The sequence below is a fragment of the Salvelinus alpinus genome, chromosome 18, assembly GCF_045679555.1.
Source record: "Salvelinus alpinus chromosome 18, SLU_Salpinus.1, whole genome shotgun sequence".
NCBI lineage: Eukaryota > Metazoa > Chordata > Actinopteri > Salmoniformes > Salmonidae > Salvelinus > Salvelinus alpinus.
Window position 1 is genome coordinate 32,239,318 of NC_092103.1, and position 24,470 is coordinate 32,263,787.

The 24,470-nt window shown below is 47.6% G+C and overlaps 1 protein-coding gene across 27 annotated transcripts in view; it reads left to right on the forward strand.

Moving 5' to 3' along the window:
* Positions 1-24,470, forward strand: part of LOC139544197 (formin-binding protein 1-like) — a 123,630-nt gene that overhangs the window by 39,684 nt on the left and 59,476 nt on the right. For all 27 annotated transcript variants that reach the window (XM_071351032.1, XM_071351035.1, XM_071351026.1 and 24 more), the window contains exons 2-4: positions 4,743-4,858; positions 14,723-14,779; positions 15,015-15,162. In XM_071351032.1, the coding sequence (XP_071207133.1) occupies positions 4,743-4,858; positions 14,723-14,779; positions 15,015-15,162 (321 nt within the window). The remainder of the gene's footprint in view (positions 1-4,742; positions 4,859-14,722; positions 14,780-15,014; positions 15,163-24,470) is intronic.

Here is a 24,470-nt window from a genome sequence, read left to right on the forward strand (position 1 = left end):
AGCTACAATGTTTCTTCTTGTAACCTCAACACTGCATAGCTACAATGTTTCTTCTTGTAACCTCAACACTGCATAGCTACAATGTTTCTTCTTGTAACCTCAACACTGCATAGCTACAATGTTTCTTCTTGTAACCTCAACACTGCATAGCTACAATGTTTCTTCTTGTAACCTCAACACTGCATAACTACAATGTTTCTTCTTGTAACCTCAATACTGCATAGCTACAATGTTTCTTCTTGTAACCGCAATACTGCATAGCTACAATGTTTCTTCTTGTAACCGCAATACTGCATAGCTACAATGTTTCTTCTTGTAACCTCAATACTGCATAGCTACAATGTTTCTTCTTGTAACCGCGATACTGCATAGCTACAATGTTTCTTCTTGTAACCTCAATACTGCATAGCTACAATGTTTCTTCTTGTAACCTCAATACTGCATAGCTACAATGTTTCTTCTTGTAACCGCAATACTGCATAGCTACAATGTTTCTTCTTGTAACCTCAACACTGCATAACTACAATGTTTCTTCTTGTAACCTCAACACTGCATAGCTACAATGTTTCTTCTTGTAACCGCAATACTGCATAGCTACAATGTTTCTTCTTGTAACCTCAACACTGCATAGCTACAATGTTTCTTCTTGTAACCTCAACACTGCATAGCTACAATGTTTCTTCTTGTAACCTCAACACTGCATAGCTACAATGTTTCTTCTTGTAACCTCAACACTGCATAGCTACAATGTTTCTTCTTGTAACCTCAACACTGCATAACTACAATGTTTCTTCTTGTAACCTCAATACTGCATAGCTACAATGTTTCTTCTTGTAACCGCAATACTGCATAGCTACAATGTTTCTTCTTGTAACCTCAATACTGCATAGCTACAATGTTTCTTCTTGTAACCGCAATACTGCATAGCTACAATGTTTCTTCTTGTAACCTCAATACTGCATAGCTACAATGTTTCTTCTTGTAACCGCAATACTGCATAGCTACAATGTTTCTTCTTGTAACCTCAACACTGCATAGCTACAATGTTTCTTCTTGTAACCGCAACACTGCATAGCTACAATGTTTCTTCTTGTAACCTCTATACTGCATAGCTACAATGTTTCTTCTTGTAACCTCTATACTGCATAGCTACAATGTTTCTTCTTGTAACCTCAATACTGCATAGCTACAATGTTTCTTCTTGTAACCTCAATACTGCATAGCTACAATGTTTCTTCTTGTAACCTCAACACTGCATAGCTACAATGTTTCTTCTTGTAACCTCAATACTGCATAGCTACAATGTTTCTTCTTGTAACCTCAACACTGCATAGCTACAATGTTTCTTCTTGTAACCTCAACACTGCATAGCTACAATGTTTCTTCTTGTAACCTCAACACTGCATAGCTACAATGTTTCTTCTTGTAACCTCAACACTGCATAGCTACAATGTTTCTTCTTGTAACCTCAACACTGCATAACTACAATGTTTCTTCTTGTAACCTCAATACTGCATAGCTACAATGTTTCTTCTTGTAACCGCAATACTGCATAGCTACAATGTTTCTTCTTGTAACCGCAATACTGCATAGCTACAATGTTTCTTCTTGTAACCTCAATACTGCATAGCTACAATGTTTCTTCTTGTAACCGCGATACTGCATAGCTACAATGTTTCTTCTTGTAACCTCAATACTGCATAGTTACAATGTTTCTTCTTGTAACCTCAATACTGCATAGCTACAATGTTTCTTCTTGTAACCGCAATACTGCATAGCTACAATGTTTCTTCTTGTAACCTCAACACTGCATAACTACAATGTTTCTTCTTGTAACCTCAACACTGCATAGCTACAATGTTTCTTCTTGTAACCGCAATACTGCATAGCTACAATGTTTCTTCTTGTAACCTCAACACTGCATAGCTACAATGTTTCTTCTTGTAACCTCAACACTGCATAGCTACAATGTTTCTTCTTGTAACCTCAACACTGCATAGCTACAATGTTTCTTCTTGTAACCTCAACACTGCATAGCTACAATGTTTCTTCTTGTAACCTCAACACTGCATAACTACAATGTTTCTTCTTGTAACCTCAATACTGCATAGCTACAATGTTTCTTCTTGTAACCGCAATACTGCATAGCTACAATGTTTCTTCTTGTAACCTCAATACTGCATAGCTACAATGTTTCTTCTTGTAACCGCAATACTGCATAGCTACAATGTTTCTTCTTGTAACCTCAATACTGCATAGCTACAATGTTTCTTCTTGTAACCTCAACACTGCATAGCTACAATGTTTATTCTTGTAACCTCAATACTGCATAGCTACAATGTTTCTTCTTGTAACCGCAATACTGCATAGCTACAATGTTTCTTCTTGTAACCTCAACACTGCATAGCTACAATGTTTCTTCTTGTAACCTCAACACTGCATAGCTACAATGTTTATTCTTGTAACCTCAACACTGCATAGCTACAATGTTTCTTCTTGTAACCTCAACACTGCAAAGCTACAATGTTTCTTCTTGTAACCTCAACACTGCATAACTACAATGTTTCTTCTTGTAACCTCAATACTGCATAGCTACAATGTTTCTTCTTGTAACCTCAACACTGCATAGCTACAATGTTTCTTCTTGTAACCTCAACACTGCATAGCTACAATGTTTCTTCTTGTAACCTCAACACTGCATAGCTACAATGTTTCTTCTTGTAACCGCAATACTGCATAGCTACAATGTTTCTTCTTGTAACCTCAACACTGCATAGCTACAATGTTTCTTCTTGTAACCGCAATACTGCATAGCTACAATGTTTCTTCTTGTAACCGCAATACTGCATAGCTACACTGTTTCTTCTTGTAACCGCAATACTGCATAGCTACAATGTTTCTTCTGGTAACCTCAACACTGCATAGCTACAATGTTTCTTCTTGTAACATCAATACTGCATAGCTACAATGTTTCTTCTTGTAACCGCAATACTGCATAGCTACAATGTTTCTTCTTGTAACCTCAATACTGCATAGCTACAATGTTTCTTCTTGTAACCTCAACACTGCATAGCTACAATGTTTATTCTTGTAACCTCAATACTGCATAGCTACAATGTTTCTTCTTGTAACCGCAATACTGCATAGCTACAATGTTTCTTTTTGTAACCTCAGTACTGCATAGCTACAATGTTTCTTCTTGTAACCTCAACACTGCATAGCTACAATGTTTATTCTTGTAACTTCAATACTGCATAGCTACAATGTTTCTTCTTGTAACCTCAACACTGCATAACTACAATGTTTCTTCTTGTAACCTCAACACTGCATAACTACAATGTTTCTTCTTGTAACCTCAACACTGCATAGCTACAATGTTTCTTCTTGTAACCGCAATACTGCATAGCTACAATGTTTCTTCTTGTAACCTCAACACTGCATAGCTACAATGTTTCTTCTTGTAACCTCAACACTGCATAGCTACAATGTTTCTTCTTGTAACCTCTATACTGCATAGCTACAATGTTTCTTCTTGTAACCTCAATACTGCATAGCTACAATGTTTCATATTGTAACCGCAATACTGCATAACTACAATGTTTCTTCTTGTAACCTCAACACTGCATAGCTACAATGTTTCTTCTTGTAACCTCAACACTACATGATTAGTGTTTCTGCTTGTAACCAAAGTACAGCAATACTACAGGCATCCATTATCCCATAGAAGACAATGTGTGTCATAGCCACACTATTAGCTATTTATGAAACCCCCAAACCTCACAATGATGTCAAAAATATGAATTACACCTATCAATAAATCAAGCATTTGATCTGATTGGTGGCTTTGGCTGGTAAGTCTCTTTTGGAATCGGTACAGCTAGATCCAAGAAGGACTAGGCACTAAGGTAGAAAGGCCAGCTTGTTCCACTGTTAAATTCAATTACCTGAACTCTTTTTATTCGACCCCATTAGCTTATTAGAAGGCAGGTGTGCCAAACAGGCTTGGATAATAAGTTAGATGCACTATGCAGAAAAGCGCTCTGCCATTTCCTTGTTGCTAAAATTTGAATAGTTTGCCTAATTTCAGTTTATGTGGCAAAACAATCAAGTAGTATAGAGAGTTATGGTACCACCTAAACTGCTGTGAAATACCTTTTCCATAAACAAAAATATTGTATTTTCAGCTGTTTAAATCTGGTGTACAAAATCGAAGGTAAAAGACGCAAAAACAAACCTTAAAAATGGGAAGCATAGGAATAGTGCATATAGAACAGATCTACCGCTTCTTAGACTTGCTTTCAATGAGAATGACAGATCTAATATTTCACATCTCTATGTGAATTTTGTCGGGTCGTCTAAAAAGTAACATGTTGGAGCTTTATTAAGTGTCCGCAGCAAAGTGAGAGAGTATAGCTAATTATTGACTGTGAAACCCTTGGCCTTAGAGAAGGGGAAATATTAGCACGGCGTTGTGAGTAATGTGAGCAGGCGTTGTACGGCCATTATAATGTATATCTAGAAACGTTAAACTCGTTGGCATTTCAGTACTACTGGCAAAAAGTGAGGCTAACATGTTGTCAACACATGTAAAATGTCATGTAGGAAACTTTTCGTCCTTGCAGCTAGAAAGGATTGCGTTTGTGGCACTGCGAATCCGCCACAACAAAATCCCAGAACGCTCTTCCTAAGTATTGGGATGTTATATTCATGCCTGTTTTTCTTTCTCTCTCTTCTGTTTGCAGGATCAGTTTGATAACCTAGAGAAGCATACACAGTCAGGCATCGAGTTCGTGGAGAGGTACAGTAAATTCGTCAAAGAGAGATCGGAGATTGAAATCAGCTATGCAAAGCAGATTAGGTGAGTGTTTCTGTTTTGCCCTGTTATGATACTGTAAGTCTGGTTCTCTGTCTAGATATTTCACCAGTGAATGAAATGGATAGTATTCTTCAATAATTCAATAATTTCGGCCTCAGCCTTCTTCAGCATACAGAGTATAACATACAGTGCATTCGGAAAGTATTCAGACCCCTTGAAGTATTCAGACCCCTTGACTTTTTCCACATTTTGTTACATTACAGCCTTATTATAAAATGGACAAAATCGTTTACAATCTACACACAATACCCCATAATGACAAAGCACAATTTTTGCAAATGTATCAAAAAATATATGTATCACATTTACAGACCCTTTACTCAATACTTTGTTGAAGAAACCTTTGGCAGCAATTACAGCCTCAAGTCTTCTTGGGTATGATGCTACAAGCTAGGCGCACCTGTATTTTGGGAGTCTCCCATTTTTCTCTGCAGATCCTCTTAAGTTCTGTCAGGTTAGATGGGGAGCGTCGCTGCACAGCTACTTTCAGGTCTCTCCAGAGATTTTCGATCGGGTTCAAGTCTGGGCTCTGGCTGGGCCACTCAAGGACATTCAGAGATTAGTCCCGAAGCCACTCCTGCGTTGTTTGGCTGTGTGCTTAGGGTCGTTGTCCTGTTGGAAGGTGAACCTTTGCCCCAGTCTTAGGTCCTGAGTGCTCTGGAGCAGGTTTTCATAAAGGATCTCTCTGTACTTTGCTCCATTTTCCCTTTGATCCTGACTAGTCTCCCAGTCCCTGCTGCTGAAAAACATCCCCACAGCATGATGCTGCCACCACCATGCTTCACCATAGAGATGGTGCCAGGTTTCCTCCAGACGTCACACTTGGCATTCAGGCTTCTCTGATTTCATCAGACCAGAGAATCTTGTTTCTCATGGTCTGAGAGTCTTCAGATGCCTTTTGGCAAACTCCAAGGGGGCTGTCATGTGCCTTTTACTGAGGAGTGGCTTCCGTCTGGCAATTCTACCATAAAGGCCTGATTGGGGGAGTGCTGCAGAGATGGTTGTCCTTCTAGAAGGATCTCCCATCTCCACAGAGGAACTCTGGAGCTCTGTCTGAGTGACCGTCGGGTTCTTGGTCACCTCCCTGACCAAGGCCATTCTCCACCCATTTCTCAGTTTGGCCGGGCGGCCAGCTCTAGGAAGAGTCTTGATGGTTCCAAACTTCTTCTATTTAAGAATGATGGAGGCCACTGTGTTCTTGGGGACCTTGAAAGCTGCAGAAACTATTTGGTAACCTTTCCCAGATCTGTGCTTCGACACAATCCTGTCTCGGAGCTCTACGGACAATTCCTTTGACCTCATGGCTTGGTTTTTGCTCTGACATGCACTGTCAATTGTGGGATCTTATATAGACAAGTGTGTGCCTTTCCAAATTATGTCCAATCAATAGAATTTACCACAGGTGGACTCCAAGTTGCAGAAACATCTCAAGGACGATCAATGGAAACAGGATGCACCTGAGCTCAATTTCAAGTCTTGTAGCAAAGAGTCTGAATAGTTATGGAAATAAAGTATTTCTGTTTTAATTTTTTTTGTAAATTTGCAAAAATGTACAAAACCTGTTTTCGCTTTGTCATTATGGGGTATTTTGTGTAGATTGATGAGGATTTTTTCTTTTAGAATAAGGCTGTAAAGTAATAAAATGTGGAAAAAGTCAAGGGGTCTGAATATTTTCCGAAGGCACTGTAATTATAACATATATCTTGTGTACGTAAACTGACTTTTGGTGTCTTGAAAAATGCTTAAAATGAATTATTTTTATTATTTTTTATTTATTTTTTATTCCACCTTTATTTAACCAGGTAAGCTAGTTGAGAACAAGTTCTCATTTACAACTGCGACCTGGCCAAGATAAAGGAAAGCAGTATTGTTTAAGATACTGTATTTCACTGCCATTAAAAACAAGCTTTGTCATGTTTCCACACAGACAAATTCACTGACAGTTTGACAGTGTACACCTTATTCAGCCTGCAGTGAGCACATCACTACTGAGTTTGTTTAAGTGAGGTCCTATCAGAGAGCTCAGCCTGACAGACAGAGGGATGTTAGCTTTACCCAGGTGGATGGCTAGATAAACAGAATGATGATGCCTGTAGCGGAACTCTCTCTCTTTCTATTCATCCCTGTCTCTCTCTTTCTGTTGCTCTCGCTGTCTCCCTCCATTTCTCTGTGTCTGTAGTCTCTCTCTTTCGCTCTGTCTCTGTCTTTCTCTGTCTCTGTCTCTCTCTCTCTCTTGCATGACAGTGTTTTCTTGCTGTTTTTTGCTTGAGGACAGAGGAAATAAGGTTGGTGACGGGTGGGGGGTGGGAGGCATGTGTTTCCATAGTAACAAGGTATCAGTATTATCATCCCCAGCCTGCGCTGACCCACATTTCTCTTTCTCTAATCACGGTGGAGTATTGGTCGTGTAGTTCCGCCACCCTTTTAAACACCCCCAAGCCCTCCTTTCCTCAAATAGAGTAGGGGTGAGGGTGTGAGGGAATACTCTTCCTAGGCTCTCTTCTACCCCAACAACAAACAACAGAGGTCTGCCCAAAAAATCCCATATCTGGTTCCCTAGAGAGGGCCAAGAGGAGGGCTAAAGACTCTAATTACTGACTACTCACCAACCCCCATCCAGCACCCCTCATCTGCACCCCTAAACCCCTAACCCCACCTCCTTCTCTTTCTAGATAAATCTCCCTTCACTAAGAAGATAATAGGACTAGTAGTTCCTTACTCTGTTTGCATGGCACACACACACACACACACACACACACACACACGTAATGACCTAATTCGTTTCCGTATCTGTCTCACTTTAGTATCTGCGACACATGGATAGTCTTTCCATGTTGTCATGTGTTTTATTGAACCTGACGACTCTGCAGATGTGGCAGTCAGATGTTTTAATTCACTCTGCTTAAACAGTAGAACTGTAGGACTCATATCTCTCCATCTGAAACAGATTTGTTTCCCACGTGGACGGCCTTCTGCTATCACAGGAAAATAGGATTTGCATAGGACCCTAACCCTAACCCTAACCCTAACCCTAACCCAGAATGGATAGGCCTGTTTCTAAAGCTTTTTTGGGTTGGACACAATGTGCATCTTTGTGTGTGTTGTTTGTTTCTGCATCCGGACTAATTATTCTCCCCCTGATAAAGTTAGCTCGTTAAAGCAGGTTGAATCTACTGGGCACGCTCAGACCCATAGAACACAGCCCTGCTACAGTAGATCTAATGAACACACTGAAATTGGCCCTTTGATCATCCATCCGTCACTCCTTTGTGCTGGAGGAAGTCTGGTTCGCTACTCCTGTTTTTCTCTTTTTTCCTCCTCCCTCTCTTTCCTGCCTCTCTTCTCCCCTGTTGTCTCTTTTTCCTCTCATATTCCATTACCCCAACACACACACACACACTGGTCTAATCCTCATTAAGTAGGCACCCTCTGGTTGTCTGTGTGTTGGTTAACTATGCTACGGAGGAGGAGGAAGGGCAAATGCATTCTGCCATGCCATCTGGCCATGAGTGAGAGACAGCCAGGTTCAAAAGCGAGGGAGGAGAGGTAGATCTGCCTAGCAACAGAGTAGACACAAGGTTAGAGGAGTAGGGGGGTAGAGAGAGAGAGAGAGAGAGAGAGAATACATGCTTTAGTGCTTTTACCACATGCATGATTCATTCATGATGGAGTTATGTATTTATATATATATATATTCTTTTTTACCCCTTTTTCTCCCCAATTTTGTGATATCCAATTGGTAGTTACAGTCTTGTCCCATAGCTGCAACTCCCGCTCTGCTTCTTGACACACTGCTCACTTAACCCGGAAGCCAGCCGCACCAATATGTCGGAGGAAACACCGTCCAGCTGGCTACCGAAGTCAGCGTGCATGTGCCCGGCCCGCCACAAGGAGTCGCTAGAGTGTGATGGGACAAGGACATCCCGGCCGGCCAAACCCTCCCCTAACTTGGACGACGCTGGGCCAATTGTGCACCGTCTCATCGGTCTCCCGGTCACGGCCGGCCCAAGACACAGGCTGGGATCAAACCCGGGTCTGTAGTGATGCCTCAGACCGCTGCGCTACTCGGGAGGCCTATACTGCCTTGTTAAGGGTGGAGTTCGGCTTGCATGGTAGTCTAATAAGGATGATTATTGTCTAATTTTTCTTCTACCAATGAATTCTAGACTAGTTGTTAGTCAGCATGATTAATATTGTCCATGTTATATTGGTACAGTAATATAATAGTCTTTATTGTAGCACTATTTTTTCCTTCCATTATACAGTTGACATTAAAAGGGCAGCCATGACCATATTGTTGCAGGGGTTCGATTCTACTGTTTCTGTCGACCTTCATTCTACTCACCATGTAGGACCTGACCTCTATTCCTACTGAAAGGGTTAATGGTCCAAACATCAGCATAGTAAACAGCAGCACACCATGCATGAGTGAAGAGGACCTAGCTACAATGTGACTCACCATTCGCTGCCTGCCTGCCAACCAGCATGCCTCAATGCTTCCTGATTCACTCTGCGTCTGTCTGCTGAAATCTAATTGGCTTGTCTGGTCTGTTGCCGTTTGTAGGTGGATTCTTCTAATAGGTTTACCTATTTTTATTGGCTGATTGAGGAGCCTACTGTGTGTGGTTGTGTGTGCATACATGCGTGTGCTTGTTAGTCTGTATTAAACTGTGTTGACACACAGAGAAAAAATGGAGCTGGGTGATGAGTTGATCCGACTATTAAACAAACAAACACAGCAACAGAGAGAAAGACAGGACACGAGGGAGACAGAGTGAGGGTTAAAGAGAGAGAGACACAGAGAGAGACAGAGAGAGAAAGAGGCAGAGGGACAGAGAGGCAGAGAGAGGTGGAAGCGAGCAAGACAAAAGCGAGGTAGAGAGAGGTGAGTGCATGAATCTCAGTATATTCGTCACAGTGGTCACACGGTCCAGAACTCTGGGGTCCTCTCATTAACCCTTCACCTACAGTACAGCTGACAGTTTTAAACAGCATACTACATACTAAATCTGTATGCCAGCCTGTTTTATTTGACACACTCATCTTGTGCCAGCAGGCTTGTGCAGCCAATGTCAGAAAGAGGGCGTAGTCCGGAGGAGAAAAGCATGTTTCTTCATGGTGACTGAATTTTTGGTCCTGGGGCCATAAGCATTATTACTGGAACAGGACGTAGGGATGGAGGTGGGAGGGGAGGCGTGGAGGTGGGAGGGGAGGCGTGGAGGTGGGAGGGGAGGCGTGGAGGTGGCAGGGGAGGCGTGGAGGTGGGAGGGGAGGGATGGAGGTGGGAGGGGAGGGATGGAGGTGGCAGGGGAGGCGTGGAGGTGGCAGGGGAGGGATGGAGGTGGCAGGGGAGGCGTGGAGGTGGCAGGGGAGGGGTGGAGGTGGCAGGGGAGGCGTGGAGGTGGCAGGGGAGGGATGGAGGTGGCAGGGGAGGCGTGGTGGCAGGGGAGGCGTGGTGGCAGGGGAGGGATGGAGGTGGCAGGGGAGGGGTGGAGGTGGGAGGGGAGGCGTGAAGGTGGGAGGGATGGAGGTGGCAGGGGAGGCGTGGAGGTGGCAGGGGAGGGATGGAGGTGGCAGGGGAGGCGTGGAGGTGGCAGGGGAGGCGTGGAGGTGGCAGGGGAGGGATGGAGGTGGCAGGGGAGGCGTGGAGGTGGCAGGGGAGGGATGGAGGTGGCAGGGGAGGCGTGGAGCGGGCAGGGGAGGGATGGAGGTGGCAGAGGAGGCGTGGTGGCAGGGGAGGGATGGAGGTGGGAGGCGTGGAGGTGGGAGGAGAGGCGTGGAGGTGGCAGGGGAGGGATGGAGGTGGCAGGGGAGGGGTGGAGGTGGCAGGGGAGGGGTGGAGGTGGCAGGGGAGGCGTGGAGGTGGCAGGGGAGGGATGGAGGTGGCAGGGGAGGGATGGAGGTGGCAGGGGAGGCGTGGAGGTGGCAGGGGAGGGGTGGAGATGGCAGGGGAGGCGTGGAGGTGGGAGGGGAGGGATGGAGTTGGCAGGGGAGGCGTGGAGGTGGCAGGGGAGGTGGCAGGGGAGGGATGGAGAAGGCAGGGGAGGGGTGGAGGTGGCAGGGGAGGCGTGGAGGTGGCAGGGGAGGGATGGAGGGGGCAGGGGAGGCGTGGAGGTGGGAGGGGAGGCGTGGAGGTGGCAGGGGAGGCGAGGGATGGAGGTGGCAGGGGAGGCGTGGAGATGGCAGGGGAGGCGTGGAGGTGGCAGGGGAGGCGTGGAGCGGGCAGGGGAGGGATGGAGGTGGCAGAGGAGGCGTGGTGGCAGGGGAGGGATGGAGGTGGGAGGCGTGGAGGTGGGAGGAGAGGCGTGGAGGTGGCAGGGGAGGGATGGAGGTGGCAGGGGAGGGGTGGAGGTGGCAGGGGAGGCGTGGAGGTGGCAGGGGAGGGATGGAGGTGGCAGGGGAGGGGTGGAGGTGGCAGGGGAGGGTTTGAGGTGGCAGGGGAGGCGTGGAGGTGGCAGGGGAGGGATGGAGGTGGCAGGGGAGGGATGGAGGTGGCAGGGGAGGCGTGGAGATGGCAGGGGAGGGGTGGAGATGGCAGGGGAGGCGTGGAGGTGGGAGGGGAGGGATGGAGTTGGCAGGGGAGGCGTGGAGGTGGCAGGGGAGGTGGCAGGGGAGGGATGGAGAAGGCAGGGGAGGGGTGGAGATGGCAGGGGAGGCGTGGAGGTGGCAGGGGAGGGATGGAGGGGGCAGGGGAGGCGTTGAGGTGGGAGGGGAGGCGTGGAGGTGGCAGGGGAGGGATGGAGGTGGCAGGGGAGGGATGGAGGTGGCAGGGGAGGCGTGGAGATGGCAGGGGAGGGGTGGAGATGGCAGGGGAGGCGTGGAGGTGGCAGGGGAGGGGTGGAGGTGGCAGGGGAGGCGTGGAGGTGGCAGGGGAGGGATGGAGTTGGCAGGGGAGGCGTGGAGGTGGCAGGGGAGGTGGCAGGGGAGGGATGGAGAAGGCAGGGGAGGGGTGGAGGTGGCAGGGGAGGTGGCAGGGGAGGGATGGAGGTGGCAGGGGAGGGGTGGAGGTGGCAGGGGAGGGGTGGAGGTGGCAGGGGAGGCGTGGAGGTGGCAGGGGAGGGATGGAGGTGGCAGGGGAGGGATGGAGGTGGCAGGGGAGGCGTGGAGATGGCAGGGGAGGGGTGGAGATGGCAGGGGAGGCGTGGAGGTGGGAGGGGAGGGATGGAGTTGGCAGGGGAGGCGTGGAGGTGGCAGGGGAGGTGGCAGGGGAGGGATGGAGAAGGCAGGGGAGGGGTGGAGATGGCAGGGGAGGCGTGGAGGTGGCAGGGGAGGCGTTGAGGTGGGAGGGGAGGCGTGGAGGTGGCAGGGGAGGCGAGGGATGGAGGTGGCAGGGGAGGCGTTGAGGTGGGAGGGGAGGCGTGGAGGTGGCAGGGGAGGCGAGGGATGGAGGTGGCAGGGGAGGCGTGGAGGTGGCAGGGGAGGCGTGGAGGTGGCAGGGGAGGCGTTGAGGTGGGAGGGGAGGCGTGGAGGTGGCAGGGGAGGCGAGGGATGGAGGTGGCAGGGGAGGCGTTGAGGTGGGAGGGGAGGCGTGGAGGTGGCAGGGGAGGCGAGGGATGGAGGTGGCAGGGGAGGCGTGGAGGTGGCAGGGGAGGCGTGGAGGTGGCAGGGGAGGCGTGGTGGCAGGGGAGGCGTTGAGGTGGGAGGGGAGGCGTGGAGGTGGCAGGGGAGGCGAGGGATGGAGGTGGCAGGGGAGGCGTGGAGGTGGCAGGGGAGGCGTGGAGGTGGCAGGGGAGGCGTGGTGGCAGGGGAGGCGTGGTGGCAGGGGAGGGTGGGAGGGGTGGCAGGGGAGGGTGGGAGGGGAGGCATGGAAGTGGGAGGGGATGGATGGAGGTGGGAGGTGAGGGTGGGAGGGGAGGCATGAGGGTGGTAGGGGAGGGATGGAGGTGGGAGGGGAGGTGGGAGGAGAGGGAGGTGGCAGGGGAGGGATGGAGGTGGCAGGGGAGGCGTGGAGGTGGCAGGGGAGGGGTGGCAGGGGAGGCGTGGAGGTGGGAGGGATGGAGGTGGCAGGGGAGGCGTGGAGATGGCAGGGGAGGCGTGGAGGTGGCAGGGGAGGCGTGGAGGTGGCAGGGGAGGCGTGGAGGTGGGAGGGGAGGGATGGAGGTGGCAGGGGAGGCGTGGAGGTGGCAGGGGAGGTGGCAGGGGAGGGATGGAGAAGGCAGGGGAGGGGTGGAGGTGGCAGGGGAGGCGTTGAGGTGGCAGGGGAGGGATGGAGGGGGCAGGGGAGGCGTTGAGGTGGGAGGGGAGGCGTGGAGGTGGCAGGGGAGGCGAGGGATGGAGGTGGCAGGGGAGGTGTGGAGGTGGCAGGGGAGGCGTGGAGGTGGCAGGGGAGGCGTGGAGGTGGCAGGGGAGGCGTGGTGGCAGGGGAGGCATGGAAGTGGGAGGGGATGGATGGAGGTGGGAGGAGAGGGTGGGAGGGGAGGCATGAGGGTGGTAGGGGAGGGATGAGGAGGGATGGAGGTGGGAGGGGAGGTGGGAGGAGAGGGATGGAGGTAGGAGGGGAGGTGGGAGGGAAGGCATGGAGGTGGGAGGGGAGGCATGGAGGTGGGAGGGGAGGCGTGGAGATGGCAGGGGGGGAGGGGAGGCATGGAGGGAGGTGGGAGGGGAGGGTGGAAGGGGAGGCATGGAGGTGGGAGGAGAGGGTGGGAGGGGAGGCATGGAGGTGGCAGGGGAGGGATGGAGGAGGCAGGGGAGGGATGGAGGTGGCAGGGGAGGGTGGGGTGGGAGGGGAGGTGGGAGGAGAGGGTGGGAGGGGAGGCAAGGAGATGGGAGGAGAGGGGAGGCGTGGAGGTGGGAGGGGAGGCATGGAGGTGGGAGGGGAGGGATGGAGGTGGGAGGGGAGGGTGGAAGGGGAGGCATGGAGGTGGGAGGAGAGGCATGGAGGTGGGAGGGGAGGGTGGAAGGGGAGGCAAGGAGATGGGTGGAGAGGGGAGGCGTGGAGGTGGGAGGGGAGGGAGGGGAGGGAGGGGAGGCATGGAGGTGGGAGGAGAGGGTGGGGGTGGAGGCATGGAGGTGGGAGGGGAGGGTGGAAGGGGAGGCATGGAGATGGGAGGGGAGGCATGGGGGAGGGGAGGCATGGAGGTGGGAGGAGAGGCATGGAGGTGGGAGGGGAGGGTGGAAGGGGAGGCAAGGAGATGGGAGGAGAGGGGAGGCGTGGAGGTGGGAGGGGAGGGAGGGAGGGAGGGGAGGCATGGAGGTGGGAGGAGAGGGTGGGGTGGAGGCATGGAGGTGGCAGGGGAGGGTGGGTGGGAGGGAGGGGAGGCATGGAGGTGGGAGAGGAGGGTGGGAGGGGAGGCATGGAGGTGGGAGGGAGGCATGGCAGAAAGCCCTCTGGTATAGATGATCTGTTGGCACGGTGACATGAACATCAGTAATGGAGGAGGAACACAGTGGAGTGCTATTATAATAACCCATTGGGATAGTAAACACATTGTAATAATAATCATTTGGTGGGTACTTATATTTTTCCTGCTTCACATGTGGAAATGTTTTTTTTATATGTCAACTCCCCCTGAGACACCCTTGGATAGTGGGGTCACGGCCAGGATCAGCCACTATCAGCGGTGACACTGGAGCAATTACGCTTAAGTGCCTTGCTCAAGGGCACGCCGACAGATTTTTTTACTCAAACTCGAACCAGTGACCTTTCGGTTACTGGCTCAGCGCTCTATCCACTAGGCTACCTGCCACCCAAACATATCATAAACATACCATAGTAGTACTGTAGTAGTAACTGTATACAGTATATTACTGTGGTTGTAACTAGTAGTAATAACAAGCAGCAGTATATATATTATTATGGTTGTATCTAGTAGTAACAGAACCCTGCTGCTTGTTATTTTTTCACAGGAATCTATCAAAGAAGTATCAACCGAAGAAGAACTCAAGAGAAGAGGAGGAGAACAAGTGAGTTTGGCACCCAGACGCAACCACAAAGTTACTTAAATCACAGTTATATACTGTATTACATTTGGATTGTTAGTTATAACGCTATTTCCTCTCATTTGGTAGCTAATGAAGTAGGCCTAATGTTTCTCCCAACATCTGAGCATCTTATAGCACCCTAGATAAGATGCTGTGTCAGGCCCCTCTACATCGCCGCCTTCTCTGACATCACTTCCTTTGACATGTGACCTGTCAGATACACGTCATGCCGGGCCTTCCTGTCAACGCTGAACGAGCTGAACGACTACGCAGGACAGCACGAGGTCATTGCTGAGAACCTGACCTCTCAGATCATCACTGAACTCTCACGGTACCTCACAGAGCTCAAGGCAGAGAGGAAATCGGTGAGAACACATACACTTCCTGTTTGTATTCTGATCCATCTACTGTTTGTGTGCGCTATATATTTTATATCTATATCCATCCATCCATCTTTCTGGTCTGTTTCTCAGTATTCTGTCTGTTTATATCTCTGTGTATGTTGTTCCCTCTCTCTGTCTCGCTCTGTCTTTACATCTATTGTTCTCTCCTACACTTCTTACCCTTAAACATACAGTTTACTTTATAGACAGTACAACTAGGCTGTAGCCAGAAACCAGGCACACTTGCCCACAGGAAAGAGAGAGAGAGCAAGGCCCATCCTCTCCGTGTGCCCTGTCCTATCCTCTCTACACAGATGTCATAGCTGAGGAAATATAGATATGCAGCCAACCGCACAAAGACATGCCACTGGGCCAACACGACTCTATGCTTGCGTCTCAAATGACACCCTATTCCCTAGGACTGTGGTCAAAAGTACTGCACTATATAGGGAATATGGTGCCATTTGGGATGCGGCCTATGACTCCTTTATATGGAACAGATCATAGACTTCCCTATCATATCTTATCATTAAGAGTTTATTTTTCTCTTATAAACCACCTGGCAAAGATGCATGGAACATACAGTATATTTAAACTCTGAACTCACGTTTGTCAGAAAAGCCATCACAACCTCTCATGTCACGGAAGCTCAGCGAGGGGAATCCATCGTAGAAAACTGCAAAGAGCAGGTTGTCAGTTGCTGACATGACCTTTCAGACTGACCTCTCTAAGCATTTGTCTACACACCACACAGTCAAGAACGAGCAGCAATACTGTATGTCCTCCCTCCTTACCTTTAAAAGACCACGGCAGGAAGACAGGAAACACTAACGGATTATTTTCCTCTTAAAGCTCATTTAGAACAACAAAGAGGGCAGGGGGGATTTCCAGTGAGCTCTAACTGTCTCTGGGTTTGTTTGAAGAAGAATCCTCAGGCCCTCGGGGTTTTCCCTGGTCTGTTGGCTCTGGTTTGATCCAGCCTGGCTTGGCCTGGTTCTGGCCCCGGGTCTGGGTCTCTGTCTGTCTAGTGTCTTGTGTTTGGCACTGCTTCCAGAGGATTGGCCCTCATTCATTAGAATGTTCCCCCTCAGACTATCTGCAAGATGCTACTGTGACCTGCGCGCACACACACACACACACACACACACACACACACACACACACACACACACACACACACACACACACACACACACACACACACACACACACACACGGTATCCATTCACTCCGTTCCAGCCATTATTATGAGCTGTCCTCTCGGCAGCCTCCACCATACGTGTTAAGAGAAGGAATCAAGAGATGCTAGAACAAGGAGTAACCAGTGATAAAATAACCTGTGATAAAATATCCAGTGATAAAATATCCAGTGATAAAATAACCTGTGATAAAATAACCTGTGATAAAATAACCTGTGATAAAATAACCAGTGATACAATAACCAGTGATACAATAACCAGTGATACAATAACCAGTGATACAATAACCAGTAATACAATAACCAGTGATACAATAACCAGTGCTAAAAAAAAACATTGGAACTACTGTTGCTCGTTACCCGACACATCCCATTCCTTCCTGACGGATTCTATGGTACCAGTTATGTTGACGTAGATCTGTCCACAAGAGATTATATCAGCTCTATACCAACAAATTCCCTTCATCCAGAGATAGTAGGCTCTCTGTTAAGCAACATTAAAGTGGATTTTCCCTCCCTCACTCAATTCCATAGCTTTTGTCAGTTTATTGGTTTTGGAGGACAGTTAATGAGTTTTATCTGTATGATGGTGATGACTGACCCTGTGTTCTCCTATTCATCTATAGTCCGTCTATGTTACTGTCACATATCACTATCACATAGATCCCTCTAACTGGTTCATTGGCACACGGAGACAATGTCTGGCGCTCGGTTTTGGCTCTGTTTGTTCAATGTTGTTACAGTTCGTTGTTGGTCTACTAGAGTACTACACGATAAGAATGCTACAAGCATGTGGATTTTGTGGTTTTTCCTTGTGCTTCCAGGAGAAGTTGTCAGCCTGATGTGCTGTAACCTGGTGGTCAGCCTGATGGGCAGTAACCTGGTGGTCAGCCTGATGGGCAGTGACCTGGTGGTCAGCCTGATGGGCAGTGACCTGGTGGTCAGCCTGATGGGCAGTGACCTGGTGGTCAGCCTGATGGGCAGTGACCTGGTGGTCAGCCTGATGGGCAGTGACCTGGTGGTCAGCCTGATGGGCAGTAACCTGGTGGTCAGCCTGATGGGCTGTAACCTGGTGGTCAGCCTGATGGGCTGTAACCTGGTGGTCAGCCTGATGGGCTGTAACCTGGTGGTCAGCCTGATGGGCTGTAACCTGGTGGTCAGCCTGACGGGCTGTAACCTGATGGTTAGTGTGTCACTGTCTAGCAGCCAACATCCTTGTCGTTGTCATGCCAAACACACAGCAGAAAGAGACTGGCACAGCCTGTTGTGCAGTGCACCTGTGTTGTGACTGTGTTGTTGAATATTGTACTGTACAGCATGTCAGTGCATGTCGATAATATGCGAAGCTCGAGAGCTACACATGCTCATTCATAATTTCTGATTCTATCTGTGTCTGTTACTAGTTTGCTTGTAGTAACAGTACTGGCTATATAAAACATCTGAAGAAACAGGTGGCCTTGTTCAGAGAGACCCTGTATGCTAAGCGTTTGGCCCAAAGTAAGTAGCCTATTATTTATACTGCACGGTTATTTATTCAGCTGGGAGAGAACAGGAATACGTTCTGCCTCTCTTCAATCAATCAATCAATCAATCAATCAAATGTATTTATGAAGCCCTTTCTACATCAGCTGATATCTCAAAGTGCTGTACAGATAACCAGCCTAAAACCCCAAACAGCAAGCAATGCAGGTGTAGAAGCATGGTGGCTAGGAAACACTCCCTAGAAAGGCAGGAACCTAGGAAGAAACCGAGAGAGGAACCAGGCCTTGAGGGGTGGCCAGTCCTCTTCTGGCTGTGCCGGGTGGAGATTATAACAGAACATGGCCAAGATGTTCAAACGTTCATAGATGATCAGCAGGGTCAGATAATAATAATCACAGTGGTTGTAGAGAGTGCAACAGGTCAGCACCTCAGGAGTAAATGTCAGTTGGCTTTTCATAGCTGATCATTCAGATTTAGAGACAGCAGGTCTCTTGTAGTGTTTTGCACACATGTAATCATTAACACACACCTTCATAGTCATAAACACTAGTCATCAGTATCTAGCATAGTCATTTGTTTTGCAATTGAAAGATCTGCAGACAGACAGGATCGTCAAGTTCCTGTCTATGACTGTCCCTCCTGGGAGGCTTACAGGAGCCTACTGGCCTTTCATTGGGACAGGACAGGACAGGTTAATCTGTCTACAGTACAGAAGGAGAGGAGCAATAATTGAATGGCTGAGGCTATGAATACAGAGTTTTCGCCCCTGCCCTCCAGAAACGTATTTGTCAAATGTAAGGATCCGAATCACGTTCTGCGCGTGTGTTATTAACACACATTCACGTTTCTCTCTTTACTCACCCTCTTCTGAACCCTCAACCAATATGATCGATATGATGATGTAGCCTATGTCTGTCTCTGACGCATATTTCTGAACAGCTGCAATTCAAACGAACGTTCCAAAAATATAAATGAAGAGCCGGCTACAACTTTCTCTGTCTGTTGGAATGGATATTGCTGTAGCACAAGCAAGACGCAGTCTTCACATTGCATTGGGGCAAAACAATTAGCGCTTTGTGTGATGATGTAATCTTTATAGTTATGCTGCCATATAGTCAGGAGTCAATGTTTTCAATGATGATGGAAAAATAACATGAAATTGCTATTGACTGCCTGCCTGTGTCTTGCTTGTGTGATATGCTGTGTAGGCTACATAGCTGGCCTAAATAGCTGCATATATCACCCCTCCTGGAAAAACATTAAATTGCTTGACAACCTGTTTGTGTCATGCTTATGTTTGCAATAGCCTACTGTTACAGCAGACAAATAAATATGTTTGTTCGAACTGTTTCGTGTACAAGTGGCAGCGGAGTGACTGAGCACTGAGAAGCAGCTGAAAGGAGGTAGGCTAGTGGATCCTGCATGCATAGAAATCTCTGTATTTTCTGCAACAGCAAGTCAGGTTCCAGACAATCCTGAACCGCAGTCACTTCGTAAATTAATACGCTCCATTAATTCCACAGTTATGGAGCTTGTTTTGTATTGTAACCTCCCTCCCTCTTCCCCTTCCTCAACCGCTCCCATTTCTCCCTGGTTGAACCCTCGGTAATCCCAGCTCTGGGGGGCAAGGAAGGAGGGCAGGAAGGGAGCAGAAGGAGGAAGAGGCGGATCAGGGTCGAGGTCTCCTGTTGTCTCCTCAGCCCAGACAGACCCAGACCCCATTCATAAATGACGGTTTCTCACTGTAACTCTACACTGACTGAAGTGGCCCTCGATGAGCTAAACATGAGGGGTAGTGTTTCACTCTGTTTTCATAGCATCTGATGTGTCTGTGCAGACACACTGGTGGATGAATTGTGGGTCTTTATATCAGTCAGTCAGAGTTAGTGTGTCTTTGCTAAGGTTGCATAACCTAGCTGCACTTGGGTCGCTAATTCTCCAGACCTGACTGTGAAAAATGTGCACCTGCGCACTGATTAAATAGCAGAGAGACACACACAGAGATCCACAGAGTAGCTCAGTGTGGAAGAAGAAAGTGTTCTCGTGTGTCTCCCTGAGAGCTAGTAAAAACATGGAACGCCTCTGAAATATCAAATGGACACCACAGACCATTTCACTGGAGAGAGAACAATGTAAGACAAAGAGAACATTGAAGAACAGTTTGTCTTTTTCTGACCTCTGCACTACCGTGTCATAATAGGGAACTACAGTGGCAAGAAAAAGTATGTGAACCCTTTGGAAATACCTGGATTTCTGATCTGATATTCATCTAGGTCACAACAATAGACACAGTCTGCTTAAACTAATAACACACAAACAATTATACATTTTCATGTCTTTATTGAACTCACCGTGTAAACATTCACAGTGCAGGGTGGAAAAAGTGAACCCTTGGATTTAATAACTGGTTGACCCTCCTTTGGCAGCAATAACCTCAACCAAACGTTTTCTGTAGTTGCGGATCAGACCTGCACAACGGTCAGGAAGAATGTTGGACCATTCCTCTTTACAAAATTGTTTCAGTTCAGCAATATTCTTGGGATGAACAACTCTCTTGCTGTCATGCCACAGCATCTCAATCGGGTTGAGGTCAGGACTCTGACTGGGCCACCCCAGAAGGCGTATTTTCTTCTGTTGAGCTTCAATTGGCGGACAGCCTAACATTCTCCTGCAAAATGTCTTGATAAACGTCGATGATAGCAAGCTGTCCAGGTCCTGAAGGCAGCAAAGCAGCCCCAGACCATGATGCTCCCTCCACCATACTTTACATTTTGGATGAGGTTTTGATGTTGGTGTGTTGTGCATTTTTTTCTCCACACATGGTGTTGTGTGTTCCTTCCAAACAACTACACAGTAGTTTCATCTGTCCACAGAATATTTTGCCAGTAGCACTGTGGAACATCCAGGTGCAGTTTTGGAAATTTCAGTGCAGCAATGTTTTTGTTGGACAGCAGTCGCTTCTTCTGTGGTGTCCTCCCATGAACACCATTCTTGTTTAGTGTTTTCTGTATCGTAGACGAGATGTTAGCATGTTCCAGAGATTTCTGTAAATCTTTAGCTGACACTCTAGGATTCTTCTTAACCTCATTGAGCATTCTGCACTGTGCTCTTGCAGTCATCTTTGCAGGACGGCCACTCCTAGGGAGAGTAGCAACAGTGCTGAACTTTCTCCATTTATAGACAATTTGTCTTACCGTGGCCTGATGAACATCAAGGCTTTTAGAGATACTTTTGTAAACCTTTCCAGCTTTATGCAAGTCAACAATTATTAATCTTAGGTCTTCTGAGATCTCTTTGTTCGAGGCGTGGTTCACATCAGACAATGCTTCTAGTGAATAGCAAAGAAGAAAAACATTTTTTTTTAGGGCAGCGCAGCTCTAACCAACATCTCCAATCTCGTCTCATTGACTGGACTGCAGGTTAGCTGACTCCTGACTCCAATTAGCTTTTGGAGAAGTCATTAGCCTAGGGGTTCACATACTTTTTACAACCCGTTTAAATTATATATTAAATATAGACAAGAAAAATATAATAATTTGTGTGTTTATTAGTTTAAGCGTACTGTGTTTGTCTATTGTTGTGACTTAGATGAAGATCAGATCAAATTTTATGACCAATTTATGCAGAAATCCTGGTAATTCCAAAGGGTTCACATACTTTTTCTTGACACTCTATATCAGTCTGTTTGGGAGTTGTTTTTCTCATACTCACCGTGTGCACCAACAGCACCATATACATGTATCTTGAGTCGGCCTCTACACAGAGCTGGAGCACGGTTCTCTCTGGACGGGCCAGGGCAAGGAGAGGGAGGGAGGCCAGGGTGGAGAGAGAGAGAATACCCCTCTGATCCTCTTGCCCGGTCCGTCTATTCTTCTCCAGTCCCACAGCTCCTACCATAATACACATCTCTCAGATAGGATGATGATTGGACTAATGAGTCTGGCGTGGTGTGTGTGTGTGCGCGCTCTTGTGTACATGTGAGAGAGAACCAAGGAGTGTGTGTGAGAGAAAGAGAGGACATGTAGTCGTTTCGTGTCACGGGAGAGTCAGAGTGCAAAGCCTGGAAGCAAACTAATCTAACTTGTGACGGTTTCAAGGCTCTATACTGTGTTGTGGTTTTGCGCTCTTCACAGCCACATTCATTGGTCATGCTTGGCTGGTGGCTATGGTACCTGGAGCCAATCCATCCAGCCAGAGCAGGGTCATGTTAGGCTATCTCTATATAATGGTTCACTAGTCTGTTCTCTACTGTACCAGGCGCATAGTGGGCAGGCATGGACAATGACTTTGTCTGGGATAAGAAAACATGTGTCCAAGTAAAGGGCTGCCAACTGAACCTGGCATCACTAGACAAATTATTTCAAAATCTCTTCTACCTGACTGTGACTCAACCCATTTTTTTTTAACATTACCCCAAATCATTACTCCCTGGTAGCCCCAAGCCCTGGCAGTCACGTGTTGCTGTTCTGAGGAGGTGAGGAGAGGTGTCACGATCGTCTTGCTGAGAGAGAGTGGACCAAGGCGCAGCGTGTGCAAAATACATTCTCTTTTATTTTAGAGAAAAGGAAAAAACACGCAACGAACACTTTAACAAACTGAAACCAAAACAACAAACGTGAAGCTAAAGACGTAAGTGCACACACAAGCTACAAACGTACAACATAGACAATTACCCACATTAACCTAGTGCCTATGGCTGTCTTAAATATGGCTCCCAATCAGAGACAATTAATGACATCTGTCTCTGATTGAGAACCATTCAGGCAACCATAGACACAGCTAGACACCTACACTAAACACAAACCCATCTACTCTACTTAACCCCCTAAACCATACTACCACCCTAGACAATACAAAAACACATACATTCCCCATGTCACACCCTGACCTAACTAAAATAATAAAGGAAACAAAGAATACTAAGGCCAGGGCGTGACAAGAGGGGAAAGAGGGAGGTAGGAGAGGGCTTTGTTGGGGAGATCAAAGTGGTGTTTCCTTAACTATACGGGCTGGATGGACCTGGGCCAAGAGGATCGCTGCAGCAGCCTAGTCCAGAAATGTAAATATGGACAGATAGACTGGCAGACACTGTCTGTAGACCATGTTGCCCATACAGATGCCAATATAGTCTATGTTCTCACCAGAATACCTGCAGCATACCACCCTGCATTCCACTGCTGGCTTGCCTCTGAAGCTAAGCAGGGTTGGTCTTGGTCAGTCCCTGAATGGGAGACCAGATGCTGCTGGAAGTGATGTTGGACAGCCAGTAGGAGACACTCTTTCCTCTGTTCTGAAAAAAAAATATCCCAATGCCCCAGGGCAGTGATTGGTGACATTGCCCTGTGTAGGGTGCTGTCTTTTGGATGGGATGTTAAACTGGTGTCCTGACTCTCTGTGGTCATTAAAGATTCCATGGTACTTATCATAAGAGTAGGGGTGTTAACCCCAGTGTCCTGGCTAAATTCCCAATCTGGCCCTCATACCATCATGGCCAGCAAATCATCCCCAGCTTCCAATAGGCTCATTAATCTCCTCTTCCCTGTAACTATTCCCCAGGTTGTTGTTGTAACTGAGAATGTGTTCTCAGTCAACTTATCTGGTAAAATAACGTAAATATATATATATATATATAGAGTACCAGTCAAAAGTTTGGACACACCTACAGTACTCATTCAAGGGTTTTTCTTAATGTTTTACTATTTTCTACATTGTAGAATAATAGTGAAGACATCAAAACTGTGGAATAACACATATGGATTCATGTAGTAACCAAAAAAGTGTTAAACAAATCAAAATATATTTTATATTTGAGATTCTTCAAAGTAGCCACCTTTTACCTTGATGGCAGCTTTGCACACTTTTGGCATTCTCTCAACCAGCTTCACCTGGAATGCTTTTCCAACAGTCTTGAAGGAGTTCCCACATATGCTGAGCCCTTGTTGGCTGCTTTTCCTTCACTCTGCGGTCCAACTCATCCCAAACCATCTCAATTGGGTTGAGGTTGGGTGATTGTGGATGTCAGGTCATCTGATGCAGCACTCCATCACTCTCCTTGGTCAAATAACCCTTACAGAGCCTGGAGGTGTGTTGCGTCATTGTCCTGTTGAAAAACAAATGATAGTCCCACTAAGCGCAAACCAGATGGGATGGCGTATCGCTGCAGAATGCTGTGGTAGCCATGCTGGTAAAGTGTGCCTTGAATTGTAAATAAATCACAGACAGTGTCACCAGCAAAGCACCATCACACCACCTCCTCCAAGCTTCACGGTGGAAACCACACCTCCGGAGATCATCCGTTTACCTACTGTTTCTCACAAAGACATGGCTTTTGGAACCAGAATTCTCAAATTTGGACTCATCAGACCAAAGGACAGATTTCCACCAGTCTAATGTCAATTTCTCGTGTTTCTTGGCCCAAGCAAGTCTCTTCTTCTTATTGGTGTCTTTTAGTAGTGGTTTCTTTGCAGCAATTCGACCATGAAGGCCTGATTCCTGTCTCCTCTGAACAGTTGATGTTGAGATGTCTGTTACTTGAACTATGTGAAGCATTTATTTGGGCTGCAATTTCTGAGGCTGGTAACTCTAATGAACTTATCCTCTGCAGCAGAGG